Consider the following 26,399-nt stretch of genomic DNA (forward strand, 5'->3'; position numbering starts at 1 on the left):
CACGAGCAGGAGGATTGAGTTTGAAATTAGTCTGTGCTGGATAGTCAGTTCCAGGTCAGCCTGTGCTGTAGGGTAAGACTCTGGCTCCAGAAATACAGCACTAGGGAAGACTGCTTGGGATAAACCACCCCTGCCCAGTGGGACATTCATTTCATTATCCCTCATGGTAGCTCTGAGGCCACTGAGCACTGGTAACTCTGAGAGCCATGGTTTATCCAGTTAAAGAGTTGAATGCTCGTTTTTGTTTCATTTTTCACAGTTATGAGACTCTGTTTTCCCCTGAAATGGCTTAGTAGAGACGCCCTTTTGTTTGTTTACTTTTTGTTGTTTTGAGACAGGGTCTCTCTACATAACCGTTGCTGTCCTTTAGTTTGATTTTCTTTTCTTTCTTTTTCTCTCTTTCTTTCTCTCTCTTTTTCTCTCTCCCTTCCTTCCTTCCTTTCTCTCTCTCTCTTTCTCTCTTTCTCTGTCTCTTCCTCTTTCTTTCTTCCTTTCCCCTTTTTGTGAGTTTCTTGGTTTTTTTTTTAACTTTTTAGCTTCCATCATTTGTGAACTGCATAGCATATACCTCGATCCCACTCTCATTTTCCCATCCCTTCATATCTGCCCTCTACCCTTGCAATCTAACCCCACCCAAAGGAAAAAAAAACAGAACAAACAAGCAAACAATGACAAAAATCTCACTGTGGAAGTTGTCATGTGTTCCAGTGTGTCACACAGTACACCCTTTGGCCCCAAACGGGTTTACTTCAAATGTTCATGGCAATGAGTCAGATCTGGTTCAAGACCTCTGGCTTTTACTACACCATCAATCCCGGCTCTTCACTGTAACTCCTCTTGGATATCCTGTTGGTGCCCTGTGTCATGGAGATCCTACAGCTTTGGGTCTTCAGGACTGGCCCCTTCACACACTCCAGCAGTTCATAGATGGGGTAGATGGTGGGGTGAGCCAACTCAGAGACCCGGATCTGGGCCTAGGTGGAAGCTAAGTTGGTCAGCCCACCAGCTCTCCTGCACCCACACCACCAGGGCCAGCTCTCCTGCTTTGCCCAGGCGAGGAGTGGGGACAGCTCTCCCAGGTGTTACAGCCAGTGAGGGGTGAGGCCAACTCTCCTAAGTGTGGTGGTTGGTGAGGGCAGGGCCAGTTTAGCACAGGGCTTGAACATCAACATGACTTCAGGAAGCAGCCCAGACCAGTGACATCTGTATGACCTTTGTTGGTAACAAGGGCCTGGCTGGGTAAGACCACAGACACAGACATGGCCCCCTGTGGCAGCATGGGCCCGGATGTCACCATGGCTTCAGGTGGCACCATAGGAAACTCAGATCTGTATCCCCCTGTGGCAGCATGGCCCTCAGATGTCACCATGGTCTCTGATGGCATCTCAGAACTCAGATATTTGCATGTCCTTTGGTGGTAACTCGGGCTACGGACATTGACATAGACCCCACCTGCAGCAGAGCCGTGGACCCATACACAACCGTCAGCATCCCAGGCCGGGGTATCACGATAGCCTCAGGTGGCAGCATAGGCCACTGAGGTCACCTTGGCTCCTGGTATAGGTATATCCTCCAGTCATCAACATGGTCTCAGGCATGGTCAGCTCAGGCCACTGACATCTACATGGCCTTCGGTGGCAGCATGGACCATGGACATCAGTACAGACCCAGGCTGCTGCAGTAGCATCATGGACCCAAGGCATGGCCCTTGACAGCAGCAGGAGCCAGGACCTTACCACGGCTTCTCATCTCTGCCTGTTCCTTACCACCACCACCATGTCTCTAATTCCATCTCTCTCCACAGTGCCCAAACCTCTCTGCTTAGCTTTCTCTCCCTCCTCTCTATTGTGTGTTCCGTCTTTCCCATCTCCCCATCACATATGTGCTCACTGTAATGGCGCCCACCACAGGGCCAGGGCAGGCACTTGGGTGTCTTCTTTCCTTTGCCTTGCTTTTTAATGATTTGAAATTTAAGTAATTCCGCAGGGCGTCGTGATGCATGACTTTAATTTCAGCACTCAGCAGGGCGATCTCGTGAGTTCAAAGCCAGCTTACAGAGTGAGTTCAGTTTAGCCAGGGCTACACAGAGAAACCTTGTCTTGAAAAACAAACAAACAAACAAACAAAAAACATAACAGAAATTATGTGGCTCAACAGTGCAGGTATAGAACAAAGGAGAAGATGGGAGCGTGAAAACTCAAAATCGCTTTGATCTGATTTTAAGACATTTTTTCCAGACCATGTGTTCTCCTGCATCATCGCTGAGAACGCTAAGGATTTGTCGAACTGTTTCTCAGTTTCACATTCCCACAGACAGAGACAAGCCTGCCTCAGGCAGCTATGGGTTTCTGTCTCTAAATCAACGTATTTTTCATGACAAAGGCCCCTACCCCTGGCTCCTGGTTCCTCTATTCCCATCTCATTCTGCTAGGATGTCTTAGCTTGTGGCTTGAAAACTTTTCAGATGTTTCTGCAAATTAAAGTAAACTACACTCCCAGGTTTCTGAACCAACCTTAAAAACATAAACAAACAAAAACAAACAAACAAGCCGGGCGTGGTGGTGCATGCCTTTAATCCCAGCAGAGGCAGGCGGATTTCTGAGTTTGAGGCCAGCCTGGTCTACAAAGTGAGTTCCAGGACAGCCAGGGCTATACAGAGAAACCCTGTCTCAAAAAACCAAAAAGAGACAGACAAACAAACAAACAAACAAACAAAAACCCTGGGTAGGACTGGCAGTGACATTTGCAATTCTCTGTTCTGAGTCCTTGGTTGAGAAACCTTGTGTGCTGTGTGTATCTCACTCCACTGGACCCTCATGGAGTCATATTTATGCACAGGGGTTACTGTAACACTCTGAGTCTGGGCTGAGCCACTGTTTCTAACACAAGAACCACTGTTACCAGTAGTCACCTAGCTTTCTTTCTTGATGTTCTTTGGTGAGTGCCACACCTAACTGGGGCTAACACATTAGGCCAACTACTTTGGGGGAGGGGGGAGAGCACTCTGTGATCCAGCACCTCCAGTTTCCCCATCACTGAATGGAAACCTCCTTCACATCCTCCTTAGGGTAGTAGCAAGATGGCCTATCATTTGTCACACTACTTAACTCTGTAGGGGGCAGTAGAATGTTACAATTAATTAAGGCTCCCAGAGATAGGTGCTGGGGTCTAAATCCCACCCCTCCTTCACCACCAGTGAGCTTCAGGCGACAAATCCCCTCTGCCATGTGGAGACAAAACCAGCGCATCTTTCATGGGGTCCTTAGAAAGATCAAGCAAGTTAGTTTTTATGAGGCATTTATTTACAGCGGTACTTGTCACATAGCAAGCGCTATGAAAGTATGAGCATCTTTTATTATCATCGGCAAAGCTTTTTCATTGGTTTATTTGACAAGCTCCTGGAAAAAAAAACACACTTTTGTTTCTCGGGAAGTCTCTTAGGAAGCTCTTTAGAGCCATGATGTCTGACTTCTACCAGATTTGTCATTTATCTCAACCAACTCTGGTGGCCTGGTTTGGACTCTTCCCCTACTTTCTCCCACGCAGACAGCAGAAGGATTCTCCTATTTTGGGAAATCTTGCTGATCTCTTATTTTGGTACCTCGGAAGTGTGAGTTCTTTGAACACTCAGAATAAAACTAGACGACACTGTTCCCTCTCAGTTCTCAGCTTCTGAATCCTACTTGGTCCTGCTGTCTTTTCCTCCCAGCTCCCAGATTTCCCTTGGGGCACTTCTCAGTGATGGACCCCTAGGGCTGAGAAACTGGTATTCTCTGGAGGCCTGTGAAGAGGCCAGGGCTGGGAAGACATAGGCTTTCCAAAGCCTGATGCACACAAGGCTGATGCAGAGAGTCCTCAAGCCAAGTCTCACTCAAGGAGGCCAAGTGCTTGCCCTCCTTAGGATGGGTGGGGGAGTTTATTACCCAGGGAGAAGGGAAAGTCCCAGACATAGGTATACTCTAATATCCAGGGTTTCCTCATATGCTGGCTCAGCTACCAGAGCAGTAGAAACAGGCTCAATACAAAGCAGCCCTGGACCATAAGTTCAAATTTTCTCCAGGCCTGGGGATGCTTCTAATTATAAGAGCCCAGGTAAATCACGCTCTCCTCTGATGTCAGGTTCTCATTATAAAGGAGTCAAACTAGCTTATCAACGTTCAGACTTTCCCTCCTGCTGTGTAGTAAGCAGGGTCAATATGTTCTGCAGTTAAAATCAAAGATCTCTCTCTAGTCTTTTTGTGCAGTAACAATAATCATTAATGTACAGTATTTTCACACACACACACACACACACACACACACACACACACACACACCCCGCTCTGAATCAGGTGCCGCCACCCTCAGTGTTAGAACACAGTACAGGCGGAGTCTAATTCTAAGAACACCTCTGATCGAATGACTTTAAAAACGAAGCCTTCTGCATGCCGCAATGCAGTATGGGAAAGCCACTCTCAGATGTTTTCCACTTGAATTCTGGGAAACATAGGGCCAGGTGGACACTAATGGTTCTTCCGATATTAAATCTGATTGATCCCAGGATTTTCAGGGAATCTGGGGCTCGAGGGGCCATGTTCCTTCTGACCTTAGCCCTCTCTTGGTGCTTCCAGTGTGGCTGCATTCCCTAGGTCAAACATTCACTTGAAGGTCCTTCTGTGAGTCCCCTTATGAAGAGAGCCTCCTCTGCATGGGTCCCCCACATCCCCACAACCCGTGATCAGCAAGAAGTATATTTGGGGTGAATGAGACCATGGTTCCAAAGTCCTGGGCTGGGCTGCTACAGAGGAAGAAATGGAGTTTGAAGATAAGTCCCTAGCCCATCACCTGACCGTTTCGTAGGTCTACATTGACTTTTGGGTGGTAGAGTGAAGAAGAGTCAGGAGGAACTGGCCCCGTATCACTGTATCACAAGTTCTGACCCGCCCCCTCCACCTTTCCCCTGAGGTGGGAGAGCTCATGTCTGTCTTTACATCTGAAAAGCAGACTTTTAGGCCCATCTTGGGGAGCTGTGGGTCTTCCGCCATCCCATTCTATTGGGTGGAAAGGGTAGCTCTTATTGGTACGTGGGGTGGGGGATGGGACACTGTTGCTCTAAGTGGGGGTGATGGAGGAGCTGAGATAACTTCTGGGTTACTCTTGGTGATCACATTGTAAGGCTCTGGGAGGCTCAAGGACCTGCTTTCCTGGGTAGGTGGTAAGGCACTGGCGGGGTAAGGGATGAAGACAGGGTTAGGGACTTTCTGAAGGTTGGGGACAACTTGGTCCTGACACATCTAATAGCTACAGAGGAGAGGAGAGGTCCCAGTAGCTCCAGGCTTCAGAACCCTCAGCTTGGTGACAAAGATGGATGGACCTCCATTCGTTGTCCTGCTGGGAGACTGGCTTTGTCTGTTCTTCATTGCTTGGTCCCTGTAGTCCATCCCCTGGGGACTTTCCAATGGTGGTTTCTAGGTCCCTGGTTCTAGGGATGGGGAAGAAGCCCACGGTACCAGAGGTACTGGATTTGGGGACTTAACCATGGCAAAAACCTCAAAGGTGGGAAGTGCAGGGCTAGTGAGGGCTCCTTGGTTAGTGTGGTAGTGTATTTGGTCATCTTGGCAGTGAATGAGTCCATGAGTATAACAGCAGAGGAAGGACTCCGACTCCCCTGGGTCAGAATAACACAGACAGGCGGCAGGAAGAGACGGGACACAGTAGGGATGATGGGTAGGTTGTGTACCCTTTGTAGGCAGGGGCAGGGGTTCTCACCAGGCTCTGGGCAGGTAGGTTTGGAGTGGGGGTAGGTACAGGTACCTGTCCCTGAGGAATGGACCCATCTCTTCCGCCTGCCTCCCTTGACACATGCAGTGGCCCCTTGTGGCGGAGGCACTCCCTAGGTAGAGCTCTCCGCCTTCAGCCTCTGCCCTCTACCCCTCACTGGGGTTTCTTTGTCAAATAAACAGCAGCCTCTCCTAACTGAGATCTCAAGGGACAAGAGCAACCTGCGGTCTACAGGAAAGGGAGACCAGGTGTGAGGCTGGGCAGGAGAAAGGATGAGCCAGACAGACATGGGCCATGGCAGAGGAAGGGCTGAACTCCAGGAGGGGCAGGAGGCACTGCTGGGCTGCAACCAGCCCAGGGCCTGGGCACAGGGCCCTGGAGGAGCGGCCCTACCCAGGCACCACTGCAGGCCACCCTGGTCAGGAGATTTCATTGCCGAACACCTCTAGCACAAGGGGTGTGAGCTTCATGCTGTTCTCTGGCTGGAAGGAGAGGGAACGGTACTGTTTGGAGTGTTCCTCGTTGAGGCTTCTCAGGTCAGCCAGCTTCTGGATCATCTTGGCGTAGAGCTGGTGGCTGCCCGGGGGCGGGTGGCGGCAGCGGATGTAGGTCTGCAGCGTGTTGGATAGGCGGTCCTGAATGGCTTCAACCAGCTTAGCATCCTGTACCCCAGGTCGGTCTGTGTCACGGGATGGAGGGAGACCGGAGGATCGCGGCTTAGTTTTACAGTATCCACCACACAGGTGCCCTATGTCAGCATCTCCCCACTTCTTCCCCATGTCATCCCCTGAATTTGGGACCAAGTCCTGTCCTGGGCTCATCTGGTCCTGTCCCTACCTCATCCCACTCCTTCTGTCTCTAGGTTCAGTCCTTGCTTTGGTATCCAGGTTCTTCCCACTCTGGCTAACAGCTCTCCCCTTTGCCTGAACATCAGCTCTTGTCTTTCCCCCTGACAGGCTGGTTATCACGGAACAGACTCAAAGCTCTTCCTGAAGAAGGCTGTTCCTGATAATCCTCCATCTCCGTGACCCAGATCTATGCCAGGATCTCTCCGATAGCACCTTCATATTCAAAGCTCTCGTTATAGTGCAGATGGTTGCACAACAGCATTCGCTTTTCCCTAACTCTCATGAGACAGAAGTCTATCCTTTTTTTCTGTGACTCTCTGTGTCTTGCCCAGTGTCTGGTCATAGTAGGTGCTCAGTAAACTATTACTGAGCATGTGATTAAGTGAGCACATGCCATCTGGACATCAGGAGGGAAGCCTATGTCTATCCCTTGGGCTTTCAGCCTTGGCATTCCTGGCTACAGGCCACTAGATTGTCCCCTGTGTGCACATGGTCCAGGTTGAGCCAGGGCTCTGTCCTTTGGGCTTTATAACCAATATAACATCTCCAAGACCACAACAACTTCCTTCTCAGTCCCTCCCCCCCTCATTTTGAGTCAGATCCCACAGCCTTCAAAGTCAACCCAGGCAGAAACATCAATGACTTCCCAAAGATTTGTGCCCTGCCTCTGAGGAATGGCAGGTGACTGGAAAGTTCATCTGGGGTCACGCAAGAACAGAGCCTGAGTACTGGGAACACCCAAGTCTTATGAATGGCCTGTGGAACCCTGTTCATCTGGTTCCTCAAAGTCCCATGAATCACCCTGGCCTCCATAAGACAAAGCCACATGTGTTGAGCGACCCCTCCACATGCCTTCTGGAATATGTAAACCCAGCAAAGCGAGTATCTCCTTATTTCCTTATCGCTTCGCTTGTTCATCCCTCCCTCCGACTGCCCTGCTGGCTCTGAGCAGGTCTCTGTCCCTCACAGTCCCCACCGTCTCCCAGGTCTCTCAGCTCCTCCCTGCCAGGCTCCATACCTGGGGAGACGATGCAGATGGCCATGAGCAGGACATGTTCTTCCTCATGTAGGTTCAGCTTCTTCAGCCCCACCTGGAACTTTATGAGGGGTTCAATCAGCTCCAGGGTGTGCCCAGCTGTGAGAGAGAACGGCCAGGGTGAGGCAGAGACATCCAGCCGACCGGAAACCACCCCTGGGCATTACCCCTCCTCTGTTGTTACCCACTTCCCTTCTGTCTATCTGGTCAACCCCCCACGAATCCAGAAGTAGGATGGAGGCAGAGTCTAGGAGCTGGAGGGAGTATAGGTGGAGTCCCACCGCACCTTTGGAGACATCAGTGACGTCATACTTGTAGTCTTGGCTGCCACAGTCCCAGGACATATCATCCATGGTAAAAGACTGGTTGGAGCGCAACATGATCACCTCAATGGCACTTGACTTAAGTAGGACAATCTGGTCATCGGAAGTGAGGTCCCTGCAGGTGGAGAGAAGTCAGGTAACGGGTTCGAGTCACGGGCACCCGGTTAGTGTTTGGACAGAGATATCTTCGATGGCTGACCAGTGCATGTCTGGCACTTCCATCAAGGGGTTCCAGCCTGGTTGGAATGGGAAAGAAGGTTTCTGAGGGAGAGAACCCAAGGCTGTCCCAGTAGCTCAGTGACTGAAAGCCAGAGCTACCATAGACAGGGAGGGATAGCCAAAGGAAGATGCCTGCGTTGTAGCACACAACCTAGGTTTGCAAAGGGTGTAGCTAAAGCCACCATCGACACTTTCTGTGTTTCCAGGAGTCTAGTCCTCCTCAGTAGCAACCTTAGACAATTCTGCCTCCAGGACACCTCATGAACCCTTGGCTTCTTAACTTCCTGCTTACACTAGGGCTGCTCTGTCTCAGAGCTCCATTATTTTTTTGAATGCATGTGTGTGTGTGAAGGCCAGAAGTTGATGTCCAGTGTCTTTGATCCAACATCGTGTTTGGAGACAGGGTCTCCTGCTGAACCCAAAGCTGCCTGTTTCAGATCGACTACCTGGCGAGTGAGCTGTAGGACTTTACTTGCCTCGCTATGCTAGCGCTGGGGTTATAGATGCAAACTGGGTTTTAAGTAGGGTTTGGGGATCTGAACTCAGGACATCATGCTTGTGTAGCAGGCAATTGATCTACTGAGCTGTCTCCATAGCTGTGGTGGTCTGAATGAGAATGGTCCCCACAGGGTTATATATTTAAATGCTTAGTCACCAGGAGTGAGGCTATTTGGGAAGGATGAGAGGTGTGGCCTCGGTGAGGTAAGTGTGGTCTTGTTGGAGGGTGTATATCACTGGGGAGGTGGGTGTTGAGGTTTAAAGAGGCCAAAGCAGACTCAGTGGGTCTCTCTGCCTGCTGCCTGTGGATCAGGATGGAAAGCTCTCAGCTACTTCTTTAGTGCCGCCCATGTCTGTTCCCTGCCATGATGATCATGGATTTCCCTCTGAGACTATAAGCAAGCCTCCCACCCCTCCTCAGTTAAACGCAAGAGATGCCTTGGCCATGGAGTCTCTTCACAGGGCCAGAATACTATAACAATGGCCTTCCATCGTTTGTGCAACAGCCTCCCACTGGAATCCCAGTGTCTCAAGTCTTTCATTGGCTTTCCTATTGCTGCTACAATGTTATTCTTGTGCCCGGGATCCTCCCTAGAATCAAACGCCCCAAGATCAAAGTCCAGACTCTACAGTTTGGCAGCGGTTGGTCTTTCCAGGCCTCTTTCCCTCTCCCAACGCCACCCCTTCCTCCATTCTTGCAACACGGGGGCCACTCTGCATTCAATTGCTATGCCCTCCTACACATCACACCTTTGAATATGCAGAGCCTCAGCTGGGAACAACTCTTTTCTTCAATTTTTTTTTTTTAAAATCACATTATTTGTCTCGTGTACGTGGAGGAGGGGGTGTACAGCATGTGGGTGAATGTCAAAGGACACCTTGGGAGAATCTCTTCTCTTCTACCATGTGGGTCTCACGGATTAACCTTAGGTTTCCGTTTTGACATCAAGACCCTTTATCTTTTTAGGTATCTCAGATGCTTCAGATGGGTTCAGACACACCTTCTTTTAATGATCCATCACAACACGCTGGCCTTCAAACCAGTGTGCTGTCCTGCGGCATCACGACCTCCAGCAATCTAGCCCTTTCCCAGTCACTAGTTCGTACTGATGGTGCTCACGTTTGACCTCTCCCTTCTGGTCCTTGCCTCTGCCTCTGCTTGTTCTGCATTCTGGACACGTGGGGCTTCTATGTAGCTCAGCCCGGCTCCTCTGCCTCCTGAGAGCTGGGATTGTATCTCCCAGTTCTAACTCTTGTTGTAAGCTACTAAGAGCCAACATCAAGTCCTAACTGCCTTACTGTTTTCCCCACGGTGATTACTGAACGCTGGATACAAGAAGATCAATAAACAGGTTGGTGTGACAAGAGGCCAACCTTCTGAGTCAGGAACTGGGCTTGTCTGAGCAATGGCTGGGGGTGGGGAGCAGGCTGATAGGCCAACTTGCTTCTGGCTTTCCCTCCTTTCCTTTCCCAACTGTCTAGACTCCTCCGTAGGAGTCTCCCGTAGGCAGGATAAGACACTTTCTGCAGCATCTCAGTATGTAAGTGTCTCAGTATGTAAATGCAGGAAACAGTTGACAGATGGTTGGAAGTGAATAGCTTCCATGGCCAGAGGGCTAGCCAAGGGTCAGGACTGAGAAAGCACACAGATACAACATTTGGAAGGCTCCGATTAGAGGCTGCATGGCTAGTTCCACTTCAGCATGCTTGATGAAAGGCTGTGACTGGAAATCTGCAGATTTCTCCAAGAGCCAAGCTCGCAGCCTCTGGACCCAGCTGTGAGGCTGTTACACAGAGCCTGGTCAATGGCCCGTCCCTATTCATGGGCTTGCATGTGTTCTAGCAGGACACCAAACCTCCAGACTTCTCCATTACCTGTGAGAGCTCCTAACCGTAGCTAATTGAGTTTTTAAAAAAGATTTATTTATTTATTTTATGTATGTGAGTACACTGTCACTCTCTTCAGACTCACCAGAAGAGGGCGTCAGATCCCATTTCAGATGGTTGTGAGCCACCATGTGGTTGCTGGGAATTGAACTCAGGACCTCAGGAAGAGCATTCAGTGCTCTCAACCACTGAGCCATCTCTCTAGACCTAATTTAATTTTTTAAAATGCACTTACCATTACTATCACTATTGTGTGTGAGGGGTCTGTGTGCACATGCGCTATGGCGTACTTGCAGAGGTCAGAGTGACACTTTTGGAGAGTCAATTCTCTCTTCTCTCCTTCCACCATGGATTCGGAGAAATTGACCTCAGAGCACCAGGCTGAACCAGCTCTCCAGTCCTGATTTATTTTATTTTATTTTTTTAGAGAACTACAGTGTCCTACTTTTGTCACTGACAAACAGATTAACAATATAATATCTAGATACCTCTAAATACTCAGCGCACATTTAAAAAGTAAAAACTAAGCGGTATAGTAATAGCATTCAGGAGGCTGAAGGGGGGGGGGAGTTTGAGTCCGGTTTGGGCTACACAGTAAGTTCCAGACCAGCCTGAGCTTCAAAGGGAGACACCATGATGCAAGCAAGCAAGCAAGCAAGCAAGCAATAAACCTGGCTAACAATAAACAAAGCGAACACCTCTTCCATTGGAGTTTTAGCTCACTTTTAAACCTTGGGAAATTAAGAAAAAGTATAAAAGCCCATGAAAAACAGCTTAGCTCTTAGTAGGTAGGCGGTAGATACTATGTTGCAACACGCGAGGCATCCTGGCCACTTCTCATTTCTGCATCTCCATGACGGTGAGGAAGGGCTCTGCTCTACTCAGAACTGTCGAGCTGTCAGGCCTGCTGCTTGATTAGTGATTTCAATAGGACCAGTGTCCCTTGTGATCCGGACAGACTACTGTTGTGAGGGAAACCGGCCAGGAGCCCACATTACACCCGCCGCTGGGAAATGCAGGGACTTTCTAACCATGGTTCCACGAAACTGGGAAGGGAGCTCGCTCTGCTATGTCGGGTACTAACCCAGGGTCTGGTCGAGTGCTGTTTCCTCCCAGTAGTGATTTACAGCTATTGCCACTTCTGTTTACCCGAAGAACTCTGGAAGAGCTCCCTGGAACTCTGTGGCTGTCTGGCCAGCCCCTCCCTGCCTGTCTTCCCACGGTATTGTACCTCCAGCAGATTTCCAGCTTAGTTCTTATCTCTTGGCAGCCATTGTTTACATGTCTATCTCTCCTATCAAACCCTGAATCCCTGGAGGCCAGAGATGATCTTCTAATTCACTTCAATCCCTCAAGGTTTATACAAGAAAGCTGCGGAAAGGATGAATGACTGAGCGGGGAAGAGCCCAGAGTGAGGAAGCATCACACCTCCAGCCTGCGACTGGAGAAGGAGTCCCCTGAAATACGAGTGAGGCTGCAGGCATTTAGCTCACGAAGTACCCTACAGAGCTGGCTGTGTATGGCAGTCTGCGCATGCTCGGCCTGTATCCACAGCTGCGCATCCCGGCCGACACCACTTCCTCCACGCACTTCTATTGAAGGACGGAGAGAGAGGTTTGTGGGTGAGCCGGAGAAGACTTAAGGGTGGGAGGTAGGATGGGGGAGCAGAGCCAAGGGTGCACTACTGTGCCGTGCAAGTCCAGAAGAGCCTATCAAGGCCTGCCCTGGCTTGGTCCTGTGCCCAAGCTGGAGTCTCATTCCCATCCCCACGCCCCTCACCCACACAGAAGTCTCGTCCCGCCTCTCCCCACCTGTCTCCCTTGCCTTCGGGCAACAAGATCAAAGTTGCCAGAGATGCGACTACTGTTCTCAGAAAAACACAACTCCTTAGTGTGGAAACCGCAGACCCGGGGAGCTGCCGGGCTGGCTCCTGTCCAGGTGCAGCATCCTTTCTGTCTAGTCTGGGTATCTACATTTCTGCCCTTCCAGAGCTCGGGCAAGGCCTGGTCCATTTTTGTTGTAAAGCAGCTTGCTCTGAAACTTCTCAGGCCACGCTGAAGAAAGAGAAGCCAACCCGAGGATGTTTAGCACCCATTTAGCCCAATTGCAGGAATATCTGGGTGGCTCCCGTGTCTGTTCATGTGTCCCTTTCTTTAGCCATGACTACAGCGCTAAACTAGTGAACCCTGTAGGGACATGGGGCTTGAAAGGAAAGAAAGGAGTAGTGTCTCAGCCTTGGAGAGAGAGCGGAGGAGAGAGTAAATGATAAGAGCTACCGATGTGGGAAGGAAACAGAAGCTGAGGTACTCAGGAAGGGTGGGTGTTGGGTGGTCCGAGTTAAAGATGTTTTTCTATGTATTCAATAATAGCTGCCTGTACTGCTTCCAAACACCAAACTTTGGCATCTAGAGGTGGTCTCAGGGTCCCCCTGTCTGCCCTCTCCCACACTATAGTGAGGAAAGATGGTGCTCCTAGAGGAGAGTGGTCCTCAGAATCAGGTGGAAGCCAGCTGCTGCCAGAAGAACTTCAGTACCTGGGAGTGTTTTGATTCCAGTTATTTACACAAAACACGACTTTGGAAGACATAGAGTTTGCAGACAGTAGCACGAAGCACAATTGAAGGAGCTGGAACTTGTGCTAAATAAAATGTGTTGCCTATTCCACAGCAAGGCTCTCAGGGTGAACCAGGACTTGCTCCATACAGGGGCCTCCGTGTGCCTAGCTGGCTGACAGAGATCTTGCTCCTGTCACCACAGCTGAAGGTGCAGTGTGTGTGTGTGTGTGTGTGTGTGTGTGTGTGTGTGCGTGACTGTGTGTCTTTGTGTGTGACTGTGTGTCTCTGTGTCTGTGTGTGTGTGTGTATGATTTGTGTGTCTCTCTGTCAGTATGTGATTGTGTAACTGTGTGTCTCTATGTGTGTCTCTGTGTCTGTGTGACTGTGTGTCTCTCTGTGTGTCTGTGTGACTGTGTGTGTGTCTGTGTGTGTCTGTGTGACTGTGTGTCTCTCTGTGTCTGTGTGACTGTGTGTGTGTCTGTGTGTGTCTGTGTGACTGTGTGTCTCTCTGTGTCTGTGTGACTGTATATCTCTGTGTGTGTATGTGTCTCTGTGTGTCTGTGTGACTGTGTGTCTGTGTATCTCTCTGTGTCTCTGTGTGTTTCTGTGTCTGTGTGTGTGTCTTTGTGTGTCCGTGTGACTGTGTGTCTGTGTGTCTCTCTGTGTGTTTCTGTGTCTGTGTGTGTGTGTCTGTGTGTCTGTGTGTCTCATCACTGTTTGTCATGTTTCTCTTCCACGTGTCAGTCCCTGATCCAGTCTGAGTTGGTGAGCAGTATAAAACAACACTCAGGCGGTCATCTCCTGTCAGAAACCTGCTGGGATGTGCTGTGTTAACTCTGCAAACTGCCATTGTTGAGAGGATGGTGTGGTACTTTAGGTAAGAACCAACTGTTTTCCTTCACAGTGGAGGGCAAGACCATGAAAGTCCCCTCCTGTTAGCCTCTATCCAAAGGCGGCCATTGACCAATCACTTCCGGCTCCCAACACCAGGCCCTAGTTTCAGTGTTTGGGAAGTAGTCTGGTCTTAGCTATTGCTACCATGGGAAGTGATGACCGCATTGCTTTGTGTTGACTGACTCTGACTTCTTCCTATTTCTTGATCACATTTTGTAAGGGTTTTACAGAAATGTACCTAGTGAACTTTTAGAAACAGTGAAGACATTAAATATACATAAATATAGATCTAACTGTATTTCAATATAGATAATAAAAGTGACTGCACTGTTTTAGGAATATTTAACACTGCATGGATATTCAGGTATAAGTAACATACATGTCATTATCTTATTTTTATACGTTTATATACACACATATAAATATACACATATACATTATATATAATATATAATTATATTCATATAATATATAGAGATACAATATATATAATATAATATATAATTATATATATGTGGGGTGTCTGTGTGTGTGCATGTTCATATGTGTATAGACATATGTGTGGGCATGTGTATGGAGGCCAGAGGTCGATACTGTCTACCCCCCTTGATCTCTTATAACTCTATATATTGGAGCAAGGTCCCCTGAGCCCTAGAGGTGGCTGATGTATCTAGTCCAGGTAGTCAGCTTGCTGAGGATCCCCTCTACCACAGAATGCTGGGATTTGTACCAAGCTAGCCTAGGTTTTTTTTTTTTATTTTTTTTATCTTTATGTCTGGGTGTTTTTGCCTGGGTGTACATCTGTATACCACATAATGTAGTACCTGTGGAGGCTAAAAGAGGACACTAGATGTCCCGAAACTGGAGTTACAAACAGTTGTAAGCTACTGTGTAGGTGCTGGGAATCGAACTTGGGTCCTTCAGAAGAATAGTCAGTGCTTTTCAGCCAGCTCTCCAGTCCTGGCCTGGATTTCTTTATGCGGGTAAGAAGGATCTGACTCTGGTCTTCATGTTTATACAGTGAGCACTCTTTTTTTTTGCTTGTTTGTTTGTTTTTTTGAGACAGGGTTTCTCTGTATAGCCTTGGCTGTCCTGGAACTCACTTTGTAGACCAGGCTGGCTTGGAACTCAGAAATCCGCCTGCCTCTGCCTCCCGAGTGCTGGGATTAAAGGCGTGCGCCACCACGCCCAGCTCCAGTGAGCACTCTTAAATGACCAAGCCATCTCCCAAACTCCAAATGCAATTATTATTGAAACAAACGGACATAAATGCGGAAATTCGTATGAACGAATATGTATAACAAAATGTCTACTTTAGTAGGTTCTTTATATCTATCTATTTTCGTAAGAAGGCTTAGTATCATTAGGAGATGGTATTTTGATACAGATTTGAGTAATGAATGGCCAGGTCATGTATGCCGGTGAACCTGCCGCCATTTTTCTAGGATTCCTGAGTTATTTCACAAGTCCAGAAGTCCTATACGCTATCTTCACTGTTACTTCATCCTGGCCTCAGAAGTGCATGTGCAGGATCAAATCTAAAGGGATGCTGTAAGGACTAGCTGCAAGCCAGAGGAATCAAGTGGGAACCAGCTTTGAGGAGCTGGGGGTCCTTGGACTGGTTCTGACATCATAAAAGATCTTAGGTGGCCATGAGACCTCGGTGGGATTTCATTTCATATTCCAGGAAGTGAGCAGCGGAGCCCCTGTCAGGACTGGCTCTCAACACAACTCTGGGCAGCTACATGTGCGAACGTATATCCTGGCCTGGCCCAGGGGTTCCGGTTAGGCACACTGGGGCAGGTCTGAGGCTGTGTGTGGAGGAAGCAGTGGAAAGTGGCCAAGCACCTTCCAGGCCCCTATAGGATTCTGACAGCCCTCCACACATCGCAAGAGCTTCTTACCTGAAGCCGGGGATCATCTTGGCAAAGCCGATGACCTTTTGGATGCTGTAACTGACAAGGTCAGCCAGGTGGGGCAGCATGGAGAGCGGAGACAGGTCCAGAGTCACAGAGGGGTCATCGGAGTCCTCTTCATTCAGATCCAGGTTGGAAAAGCTGGCTGGTTCCATCATGTCTGGGGATGAGGAGGAAAGAGGCAGAGCTGCTTAAGGACACCCAGGCCAGGCCCTTCTGTGAGAACCTTTTGTGCCTTAGATGCTGTCAGCTGAGGATCCAATGGTGACTGCCCTTTCCAGGGTCTGTCCCTCCCCAGGCTCCCTCTGGGCCTGTCCCCATCTCTTACTTTAGCTGTCTGAGGCAGTAAATTCAAGGGGCTAGAGATATGCAGGAAAAAAAAAAGCCTTCATAGTTATAACTTTGCAAAGCATGCAGTTCCTATTAATATCAATTTTAAAATGCTTTTGGGACCCTTCGGCCCATGGGGCCACACACTCCCCTTTGCTGTGACCAAGGAACTACAAGGTAGAGGATATCTACATTTTCCAGCTATACGCTGGAAGCAAATATAAACTTCATGCTGGCATTTGTAAAGACTGACGCATCAAAAACTCTTGCAGTGATGGATGCCACTGAAGACGCATAGTTGTGCAGGTAATCTCAAAAGCGATTTGAAACTTGGAGTGAAAAGCCTCTAGTTGCTGGGTGTGTCCGTGTGTGCCTCTCACATTAGTTCTCAAGAGCTGGGGCTGAGAGGGATGGATGGACGGACTGGACTGGACTGTGGACTGTTAAAGCCTTTTTTGTTTTGTTTTGTTTTGTTTTTGTTTTGTGTTTTTAGACAGAGTCTTAATTTATATCCCTGGCTGACCTGGAACTCCCTATGTAAACCAGGGTGGCCTTGAACTCACAGGGATCTGCCTCCTGCCTCTAGCACCTGGGTGTAGTGATTGTGTGCCCACACACATACACACACACACACACACACACACACACACACACACTCACATGATCATGCACGTGAATGCACACCCACAAACCCACAAAGAGTTTCTTTGGTACGTCAGTCTCCCCAAATACTAGCATCAAGTTTATATTTGGTTCCAATGTCTAGTTGGAAAATGCAAATATTCTTGTACTTACTTGATTATGACAAGAGGGACCTTTCCATCCCATGAGTTGAAGGGTCCCAAACACACACACAGGAGAGAGAGAGAGACAGAGAAAAACAGAGACAGAGAGAGAGAGAGAGGCAGAGAGAGACAGAGATAGAAAGAGACAGAGACAGACAGACAGAGAGGGGAAGAGAGAAAGAGAGATGGTGATGTCACAGTTAAGTGTAGAGTAATCCCAGTTCTGTGCATTCATTATAAGAAAAAAATGGAATAAATATTTACGCAAGAGAAAACTAAAAGTTTAGGAACCAATCTAGATATCCAACAGTAGGGGATTTTTCACTTGTTATTATATGTCACAATACTATTCAGTCTTTTAAAACTTTACTTTTAAGTTTTAATAATTTTAGTGTGTGTGTGCTTGCGTGCACATGCACACACATTCACGCACATGCGTGTACATGAGTCTAGAGGTTTAGTATCTGAAGGCCATAATCACCCAGAGTGGGGGTTCAACCCTCACCTTCTTCCAGGACCCAAGAGGAGGACACTAGGACTGGTTGAGAGGTAGAAGGAAGGGGCAGGGCAGAATGAGGAAGGATGGATGATGCAGAATGATAGAGATGAATGTGTAAGAGGGCAGAAAGCCCAACAGTAGGCCACAGGTTGTCCGAAGCCGTGATGCTTAGCTCCCCAGTGCTCAGGCCATTCCCGCATCATAGGTCGCCTCCCTACATCAGTCTCACCCTCCAAAGAGTCCAGGAGCAAAACCTTGAATATTGACCTCCAGAGAGGAAGTCAAGGATAGAGTCTGGCTCAGAGGCTGAGCTTGGCCCAAGAAGGCCCGTCTATACAGCCAGAACCTCAGCTTGGTCTCTTCCCAGCATGCACAGCGCACAGCCAGCCCCCTTCCTGTGAAAGAGGAATTGTATGGAGGACCCTGTGCCACACACAGTATGCAAATGGGAGAGTTCTGTCACTTCCCTATAGCCTCACGGCGAGTGGGCCCAAACACCCCCAAGCCCATCTTCTTGATAGACGTGCTCCTTACCTAGTGAGGTGGTGTACAGATCGGAGCTGGAGGAGGAGGAGTCCCCGGAGAAGCTGAGTGTGGGCCTTGGAGAATAGCTCCCTGTACTTCCGTCCGAGCGAATTGGAGGCTGGAGGGCAAAGATGGGTTGTCTTTGGCAAAGAGGTCCCTATTTGAGGGCCCCTCTCCTGCCTCTGCGGGCAGAGGTCTGCAGGGAGAGGAAGGGCTCGCCATGGGCAGCACAGCCGCCGAACCTTCCCTGGTTCCCAACTTACTCTCCCTGCTCCCCATGCCACGGGTTGACAGACGTACCCGGAAGTCCCTGAAGTCGGCATAGCTGGGGTCGTAGGTCTTGTGGTGGGCATCGAGCAGGATGGCGATGATGTGCTGCTGCTCCTCGGACAGCTTGGGCCTCAGACTGTCCTTCAAGGCCTCTTCCTCCTTCCTCTTCATGATCATCTCCCTCTTACGCTGCACCTCCTCGTCTGTTAGGATGACTGCGGGGGCAAGACAGCGAGTCCAGAGTCACGGCCCAAAACTCACAGGAACTCTTCCTCCACTACAAAAGGGCCAGGACGGAAGGGGCTGGCCAGCTCCTTACACTGAGGCTCCTTGGGACCCAGCTGCCATATTAGCTCCGATGCCTTATCATGGAGAAAACCGGGTTTTCTACAGCGAAAGGGCGGGTGTGTGCGGGAGGAAAGGGTTTGAGTTGAACAATGTAGGTACTTGGAGTTGAGATCTTCAAACACTAGTTGTGGGACCTTGGGGAAACAGCAGAGTTTCTGGCCTTTTTTTTTTTCTCTTGCTCGTAAAAAAGGAGCAGTTTGGCGCATATGGTCTCATCCAGGCTCTGTCTTTCTCTCGCTCTCTCGCTCTCTTTAACACTGTAAGGGAACTTTTCTTTCTTTCTTTCAAAGATTCATTTATTTTTATTTATATGGGTACACTGTAGCTGTCTTCAGACACACACCAGAAGAGTGCATCAGATCCCCATGTGGTTGCTGGGAATTGAACTCAGGACCTCTGGAAGAGCAGTCAGTGCCCTTTTTAAATTTTTTTTTTTTTAGATTTATTTATTATTATATGTAAGTACATGGTAGCTGTCTTCAGACACACCAAAAGACACGTCAGATCTCATTACAGATGGTTGTGAGCCACCATATGGTTGCTGGGATTTGAACTCAGGATCTTCGTAAGAGCAGTCAGTGCTCTTAACCACCGAGGCATCTCTCCAGGCAGCAGTTAGGTTCTTAACTGCTGAGCCATCTGTCCAGTCCCCCAAGGTCTCTTTATTGGAGAGGATGGGAAGAGAGGAAGAGGAGGAAGAGATGGAGATGGAGAAAACCACCCCAGAAGACTACCTGCCTTGAAAACTGGATGTGTGCCCGGCACAGTGTTAGATGCCAATCCTTGCCCATGCCCCACAGTCCATAGCTAGGTTTTCCCTGTGTTGGAGCTGAGATGTTCAGCAGACCCCCGTAAAGTGGCCATTTTTATGGGAAACTCAGCCATCTGCTCTATTCTAAACAACGCAAAAAGGTGTCGCTCCTTTGATACTCTGCAAAACAACGTCTCTGTCCTCCAGTGTTGGTACCGGGAATGTTCTGAGCCCTCTTGGAATCCCTGGCGTCTGGAGCCCCATAGCCCTAGTCTGGGGCACCCTGTCCACCTGGCAGTAGGCAGCTAACTGTTCATGGAAGATCCTCTGTCACCTTGCAGGCTGGCGCAGGGGCTTCTGCGCTGGCGCCTGACACCCTGTGTTAGGCAGCTGCTTGCAAGGGCAGGTGGGAGCAGGATGCCTGGCACAGGAGCCAAGCAAACAGACCGCCTGGCCAGGGCTTGCAGAGCCTGATGTTAGGAGTGGGCACGAGGGCCCTCAGCCTGTACCTACTTGCTCTGCACTCAAGCTGCCAGGGCATCTGCCTACAGAACTGAGGAGTTTCACAAGAGCAGGAGAAAGAACTGGAAGCAGAGAGTGAACGGGTTGTGGGCTTCAGGAAGTGACCACTGACCTCAGCCCCTCACAGGGAGAGAGGATGAGAGCAGGCAGTGCGGGGTGGGGCTGAAGAAGTACCTATGGTAGGCCAGAGGGGACAATCAAAGCTACAGGGATAGCAGGAAAGGGAAGTATTTGGGAAAGATGGAGTCTTCTTTCCCAAGGTACACAGACTGGGAACAGTGTCGAGAGGAAGCCACACCCCCGTGACTGATTCATCTGCCCAAAGAGCTGCCAACCCTCTTCCCACAGAAGGTGTTTGCCCAACCCCTAGGAGGTCAGGCAGGGTTGGGGGAAAAGGAGCTAGGAGGCTAGGAGCGTCCCAAGGGGAGAAAGGGCCGAAGGTCATGGCCCGCGGAGCCACGGTCAGGTGTCCGGTCTCTCCTGCCCATGTGTAGGGTGGGCACAGGGAGAGACAGGTGCTCAGGAAGCAGGGCTCTTCCTGTCCCCACTGTGGGCGTTCACAGGCATGTTGATGAGCCTGACAGATTCTGGTAGCCCTTCCAGGATCCTGTGATGTTGTTCTCCCTGGAGAACCTTCTGCATCTCCACTGTTTGCCAGGATCCAATCGAAGTCAAGGCCTTTCATGATCCGGCTCCTTCGTAACTCATTCCAACCTCATCTCTCCGCATCCTTGGACACAGCTTCTGTTCCAGGCAACGCTGGCATTGCTGAGTTGTAAACACGACCTGCTTACACTTGTTCTGGATGCCTGTCCCCCGGGTCTTCTCTACCCAACAGCGATGTGTCTTCTGTTCTTTCTTCAGTGGCCAGCTCTTATCCAGGAAGCCTCTCTCGATTGCCCCGAGTGGCTCTAAGCTCTTCTTACTCCTGTGTCATTAGTGTTTTGCACACTCACAGGTACCTAAGTCTCCCACTCTTTAAGACTCACAGCTACTACAGGTTTTAATAAACACTGACAGAGGAACAAGAAATCTGGGGCTTTCTTTTCATGAGCCCAGGATGCTAAAGACAGGGGCTATGGCTTACAATTCTCTTGTCCCATTATAGAGCTTCGTCGGGGATGCCCTCCACAGAGCTTGCCAAGTAGTCTGATGCCAACTGTCAAGCACAGCAACACAGAGTGTGCCCATGATTCAGAGTGAGACTCTCAACAGAAAAAGACACATGGGACTGGAGGGATGGTTCAGTGGTTAGAGTCATTCCAGAAAAATGACTATGTACGTCATTTCCACGGCACAAAGAAGGCTGGAGAGGACTGCACCAGGATGACTGTGCTCCGAGACGTCGGGAACAACACCCATAGCGCGCAGGTTCTCGGAAAAGCTCATCAAAGACCACCTCTTTGACTTAAACAATTGTTATTGAAATGCTCCTAAGACAGAATGGTCTTTAAGGGACCACGAGAACAACCTATAAGATTTCTCCAGAGGATGCCTTCGCACTCTGCAGATGCCAGGATAACCCCAGAATTGTACGCTACGTAGTCTTTGCGTGACTTGATATGATTACTATTGACACCTCTGCTAGGTTATATATTGTTTCTGTTTATTGGTACTTGGTTCTAGAAGTATGGCTTCCTTTCTTTTAAAAATTATTATTATTATTATTATTATTTAAATTTTAGGAGTGATTTTCCTGCATTACGCATCACATGCATGCCCGGTGCCTGCAGATGCCAGAAGAAGGCATCAAATCCCCCGGAACTGTAGTTACAGGCAATCCTGCCATGGGGGTGCTGAGAATCGAACTTGTCCTCAGGAAGAGCTGCCGGTGCTCTAACCACTGAGATATCCCCCCAGCTCCATGTCTTTTTCTTTTGAGACTGAGTCTCACTCTGTATCCCTGGCTGTCCTGGGACTTAATGTAGACCAGGCTGGCCTCAAACTCACCAAGATCTGCCTGTCTCTGCCTCCTAAGTGGTGGGTGAGCACCACCCCACCCGGCCTTGGAATTACTTTTGATCTTTTGGGACCTAGAATTTCTGGTGATCAAGTTTGACATAATGAGAAGAGAAGAATGATGTGTGACTTTTTCTTTTCTTATGTACTAGGAATTGCTATACGAACTGGCGCACTTATAACAATCCTTTAAGGTTATCATCATCTTTGTCCCTATTTTGCAGAAGAGGAAACAGGCTCAGAGAGGTGTATGGCTTGCTCAGGGTCACACAGCTAACAATGGTAGAGCCAGCGTTCAGACCGGGGCAGTCTAGTTCTGGGGTGAATGGTGATGCCCACAGCCCATCTGCCTCCGATTGAACCCAGCCGAAACTGCTCAGGGCATTCTGCCTCTCAGGCTTGGAGTCCTGACACCAAGTGTCCCAGGTGAAGCTGAAGAGTATAAACCATCAAAGGGACAAAGCTTGTCAGTGGCTCACTGGAAGAAGGCAGAGAAGATTCCGAGTTAACCTCCAGAGGCAAGTGGCACGGCTCTGAGTGACAGGCCAGGGCCGGCTGGCCAAGCCTGCTGACCTGGGCTCAGCTCTTGGGACCACACAGTGGAGAGAGAACTGACTCCCATTGCTGTCCTCTGACCACCACGTGTGTGCTAGGACACATGCCCCAGCTTAAACAAATAAACAAACGAATAATTTAAAGTTCAGAGTTAATCTCTAAGATCGGTCTTCCCAATTGCTTGCATTGACTAGCAGCCGTGGCCCGTCTACTTGGGGATGAGCTGTGAAATCTGAGACTCACTGGCTCCCATCCAGAGCCTCCACAAGGCAACACTTGGGACAACCACACACTGTTCACATATTCTCCTACACTGTTGTCCATTTGTGAAATAATTTACTCTGAGGGCTTATTAACCTCTCAGGCATTTTAGAAATAATTTTCTTGGTGAGCTGGCACTTAGACATCACTACAACTGGTTGGAGGATGTGCTTTTGAAGTGATGTCAGAAACCTAGTAACTGGGTTCTGGTGAACTCTGCAATGAGGGACATTGAACTGTCAGTATGGGCCACTGTCTCCACTTCCGTGCAGATCCCTTGGGGGACACGAGGTCGCCTTGTATAGTTATTTGCACATAAAATATGTTCCCCATCCAGTGAAGCCTAGGCTCAAGTGGGGAAGCCAAGATCTGCAAACATGAACTGTTTTAAAACATGCCACGATGTCACTGGTGACCTCAAAACACTTGGGGAGAAGACATGACATTTTCTTCCCAAATGAACGTCATAGACAATATCAGAACTAGGCTAACCTTACTGGTCTATACAGACTGATGAGGTTCAGGAGATCGAAGCATAGTGAGAGCTGATATCCAATCATTGAACACATTTACTGAGCACCCTATGTCCTAGGTGCTGTGTCAACATTCAGGAAACTGGGGAGGCAAGATACGCCTCTGTGGAACATCAAAGTTGGCCAGATGTAGCAAGACACAAGAACCCAACTCCATATTGGAGACCCCAAAGCAGAGAGCTGAGGCTCACCCAGGCTTGCAAAGCAAGACCCTACCTCAAAAACAGCAAGAATAAGAAACAGACTTCAAATATGAAGTGTCTTGGATTCTAAGGGCATGAAACCGTCTCGGAGTCGAAGGAATCTTTAGAAAGACAACGCTCTCTTATGTCTATTCTTTAGGGTTCCAGGCAGAACATGGGGAAATAAGCTCTGACTCACTGGGAGTGCCTAAGGAGCTTCCCAAGGATGGAGCCCACAGGTCAGCCCTAGGGCAGAATAGATGCTGATATCATGTTAGCCTGGAGGCCTAACAGGTTAAACCTCTCGACTTAGCTGCTAAAAATATAAAAATAAAAACGGTAATATTCACATGCTTTACTTAGGGGCTGTGAGAATTTAAGAAGAAAATTTGTGTTCCCTTTGCAGTATTTGGCACACAGCAGGTGGTCAACAAACACTGGTTCCTGTCCTTGTTACCTGTCTATGCTTCTCTGTTTCCTTATGAAGAGCCGGCTCCCCGCTCTGGCTAGACGACAGACTGGGTATAGAGTGCCCTTCCTAGTGTTTGAAAACAGATTGGTTCTGTGAGGAAAGGCAAAGCTTTAAGGGACAAAAGCCAGAGCAGGGGCGGTTCTGGAGGGTTCTAAGCCAGGGACTCCAAGCCCAGACGTCCAAAGCTGAGCCATCCAAGTCAGGAACTGCCATCTCCTGGGAACACGCTTCCGTCCAGAGCTGCGAGAAACGGTTCCGTTCTAGTTGGATCTCTGGCCTCTCCTCCTTTCTGTCTATGGCTCTGCACAGCTCACTGCAGGGAGCACCAGACTGAGGGCAAGACGGAACACGTGAGACTTCGTGGAGTACCTAGATGAGACCCAAAGCTGCTTCGGAGGAGGTCATCTGCTTCTGGCTGGCTGGCACCATAGTGAGATATCCTGTATCTTGGACAGGGGCTCTTGACTGGGTACTTGAGAGCTGCGGTGCTACTTGTAGAGCTCTTGGGAGTTTTAGAAAAGGGTCCTGCGTTAGCTGTAGTCCCAGGTAACCACTGGCTTGTTATCCGACCTCAGTCCTGGTGTCTGTCCTTTCTGGGCCTCAGAGGATCTTCAGGAATAAGCAACAGCGGCCCACAGAGTCCAACAATGGAACCCAGAGCCATTCTTGAATGGTGGGGACCTTAGGACACGAAGGGACCCTCTCTCAAGGGGTATCCTGCTCTGCAGAGGCAGGACACCGGAGCACAAGGCACAGATCGGGCCCCCCCTAAGAATGTTCGAGAACTCCTAGCAAGTCTTGGGCCTCCAAGTCTCACTCTCCAGTATAAACACAGGGGCTGGGGTGGGGCAGTGACTAGGTAGCAGCAATGACATGTCCAGACCTGCATGCTCCTATGCTATGAGCAGCAAGGTCTGGAAACTCCGTGGCTGCCTGTGTTTGGCTGGAAGCTGGATCAGGACAGAGGAACCTTAGTGACAGAGGAAGAGTCAAGGTGATTCTGTCCCTGCTTCCCAGCGACAGTGTGTTCTGCTTATTTCTCCCATGAAACATGCTCTCTCTTCTATGACTTTGGTCGGCTCCTGACATGCCTTCTCAGATCCTCAGCCTCTTTCTTCCTCCTTCCTCACTTTCCCCTAGCCTAGAGGGTTCAGAGGGTGACTGCAGGCCTACAGCTTGGCAGGACATGGGCTATGTCCTAGAGCCTGGGTGTGGGGTCTGAGGGCAGATACTGACAGCATTGTGCACAGGAAGCAGAATGGAAATGCAGGGGCTTCCTGTGAGGACCCAGTGCCTGGGCTCCAGTCCTGTGCTCCAGCCCATGGGCCAGATGAGCCGCCTAGGGGCTTCCTGTGAGGACCCAGTGCCCCTGCTCCAGTCCCATCCTCCAGCCCAGGGGTCCCAGTTGAGCTGCTTCCAGCCTCTGCTGAATTATACGGGTTCTTTCTTTACCCATAACTCCTTGGTGTATTTCAAACTGACCAGCTTTGCCTCACCCATACCCTGCCCTGCTCCACGGTCCTTGGGGCTACCCGGTAGGTCCGGGCAGAGTTCTGTGGAGAAATCTGAATGATGGTAACCGCCGCCAACTTGTGACTGAGGTCCCGCATCCCACTCCCGCCGGATCCCCGACACTCACACTCCTTCATCATGCCAATGTCCACGCAGCGTTTGAGCCGGCAGGCCTGGCAGTGTCGCCGGTTGTCCTTGGTGATTCGGCAGTCTCCATTGAAGGGGCAGGTGAACAAGGCCTTGCGCTTCATGCTCCGCCTGCAGAGACATCACCATTTTGCACTGAGTTGCTGACCTTCTGGCTCCTACGTCCCAAGAACGACCTCCAGGGGCTGTAGCTATGGAGATCTGACTACAAGGTTCTCCGATGTCCATTTTCTATCCCCTTGGGCCACCCTCGGTGACCTTGAGTCCCACCCTGCACTAGGTGTACCAACCGAAATCTAGCAGTTCACAGTCATTGGAATATGGGGGTTAAAACAGCTACTGCCCTCAGACAACCGGATTCGCCCATGGGTGGGGAAAAGACACCAGACTTAACTTGCTGAATTTCATCAAACCGAATGCCTAGGCATGGTCGGATTGTGCTCGCCTGAATGGTATCATTGGTTCTTTCTCTTCTGGGTGGAAATCATTCTCTGTAAGAGCGTCTCTTCATGAGGGGAGCTTGCGTGGGTACAGCACCAATATTCACAGACCCTCGGATCCGCTCGAAAGACTATTGGTATGACCACCTCGCTTAAGAGATGGGGTCGCTGAGGTTAAGAAACTGTTCACTAAGAAACTGAGGCTTCAGGGTGTGGTGGTGCACGCCTTTAATCCCAGCACTCGGGAGGCAGAGGCAGGCAGATTTCTGAGTTCGAGGCCAGTCTGGTCTACAAAGTGAGTTCCAGGACAGCCAGGGCTATACAGAAAAACCCTGTCTCAAAAAATCAAATCAAATCAAAACAAAACAAAACA

The 26,399-nt window shown here is 49.5% G+C and overlaps 1 protein-coding gene across 1 annotated transcript in view; it reads right to left on the reverse strand.

Annotated features, from left to right (window-relative positions):
* Positions 1–3,157: 3,157 nt before the first annotated feature.
* The window catches only part of Vdr (vitamin D receptor), a 54,318-nt gene continuing 31,076 nt past the window's right edge, over positions 3,158–26,399 (reverse strand). Inside the window, exons 4-10 of the mRNA XM_021216829.2 lie at positions 25,567–25,697; positions 18,375–18,559; positions 18,084–18,192; positions 15,924–16,095; positions 7,931–8,082; positions 7,627–7,743; positions 3,158–6,439 (exon numbers count right to left, since the gene is read on the reverse strand). Coding sequence (XP_021072488.1) covers positions 6,180–6,439; positions 7,627–7,743; positions 7,931–8,082; positions 15,924–16,095; positions 18,084–18,192; positions 18,375–18,559; positions 25,567–25,697 — 1,126 coding nt within the window. The 3' untranslated portion in view covers positions 3,158–6,179. The remainder of the gene's footprint in view (positions 6,440–7,626; positions 7,744–7,930; positions 8,083–15,923; positions 16,096–18,083; positions 18,193–18,374; positions 18,560–25,566; positions 25,698–26,399) is intronic.

This window comes from Mus pahari, chromosome 17, assembly GCF_900095145.1.
Source record: "Mus pahari chromosome 17, PAHARI_EIJ_v1.1, whole genome shotgun sequence".
In the NCBI taxonomy this organism is placed as follows: domain Eukaryota; kingdom Metazoa; phylum Chordata; class Mammalia; order Rodentia; family Muridae; genus Mus; species Mus pahari.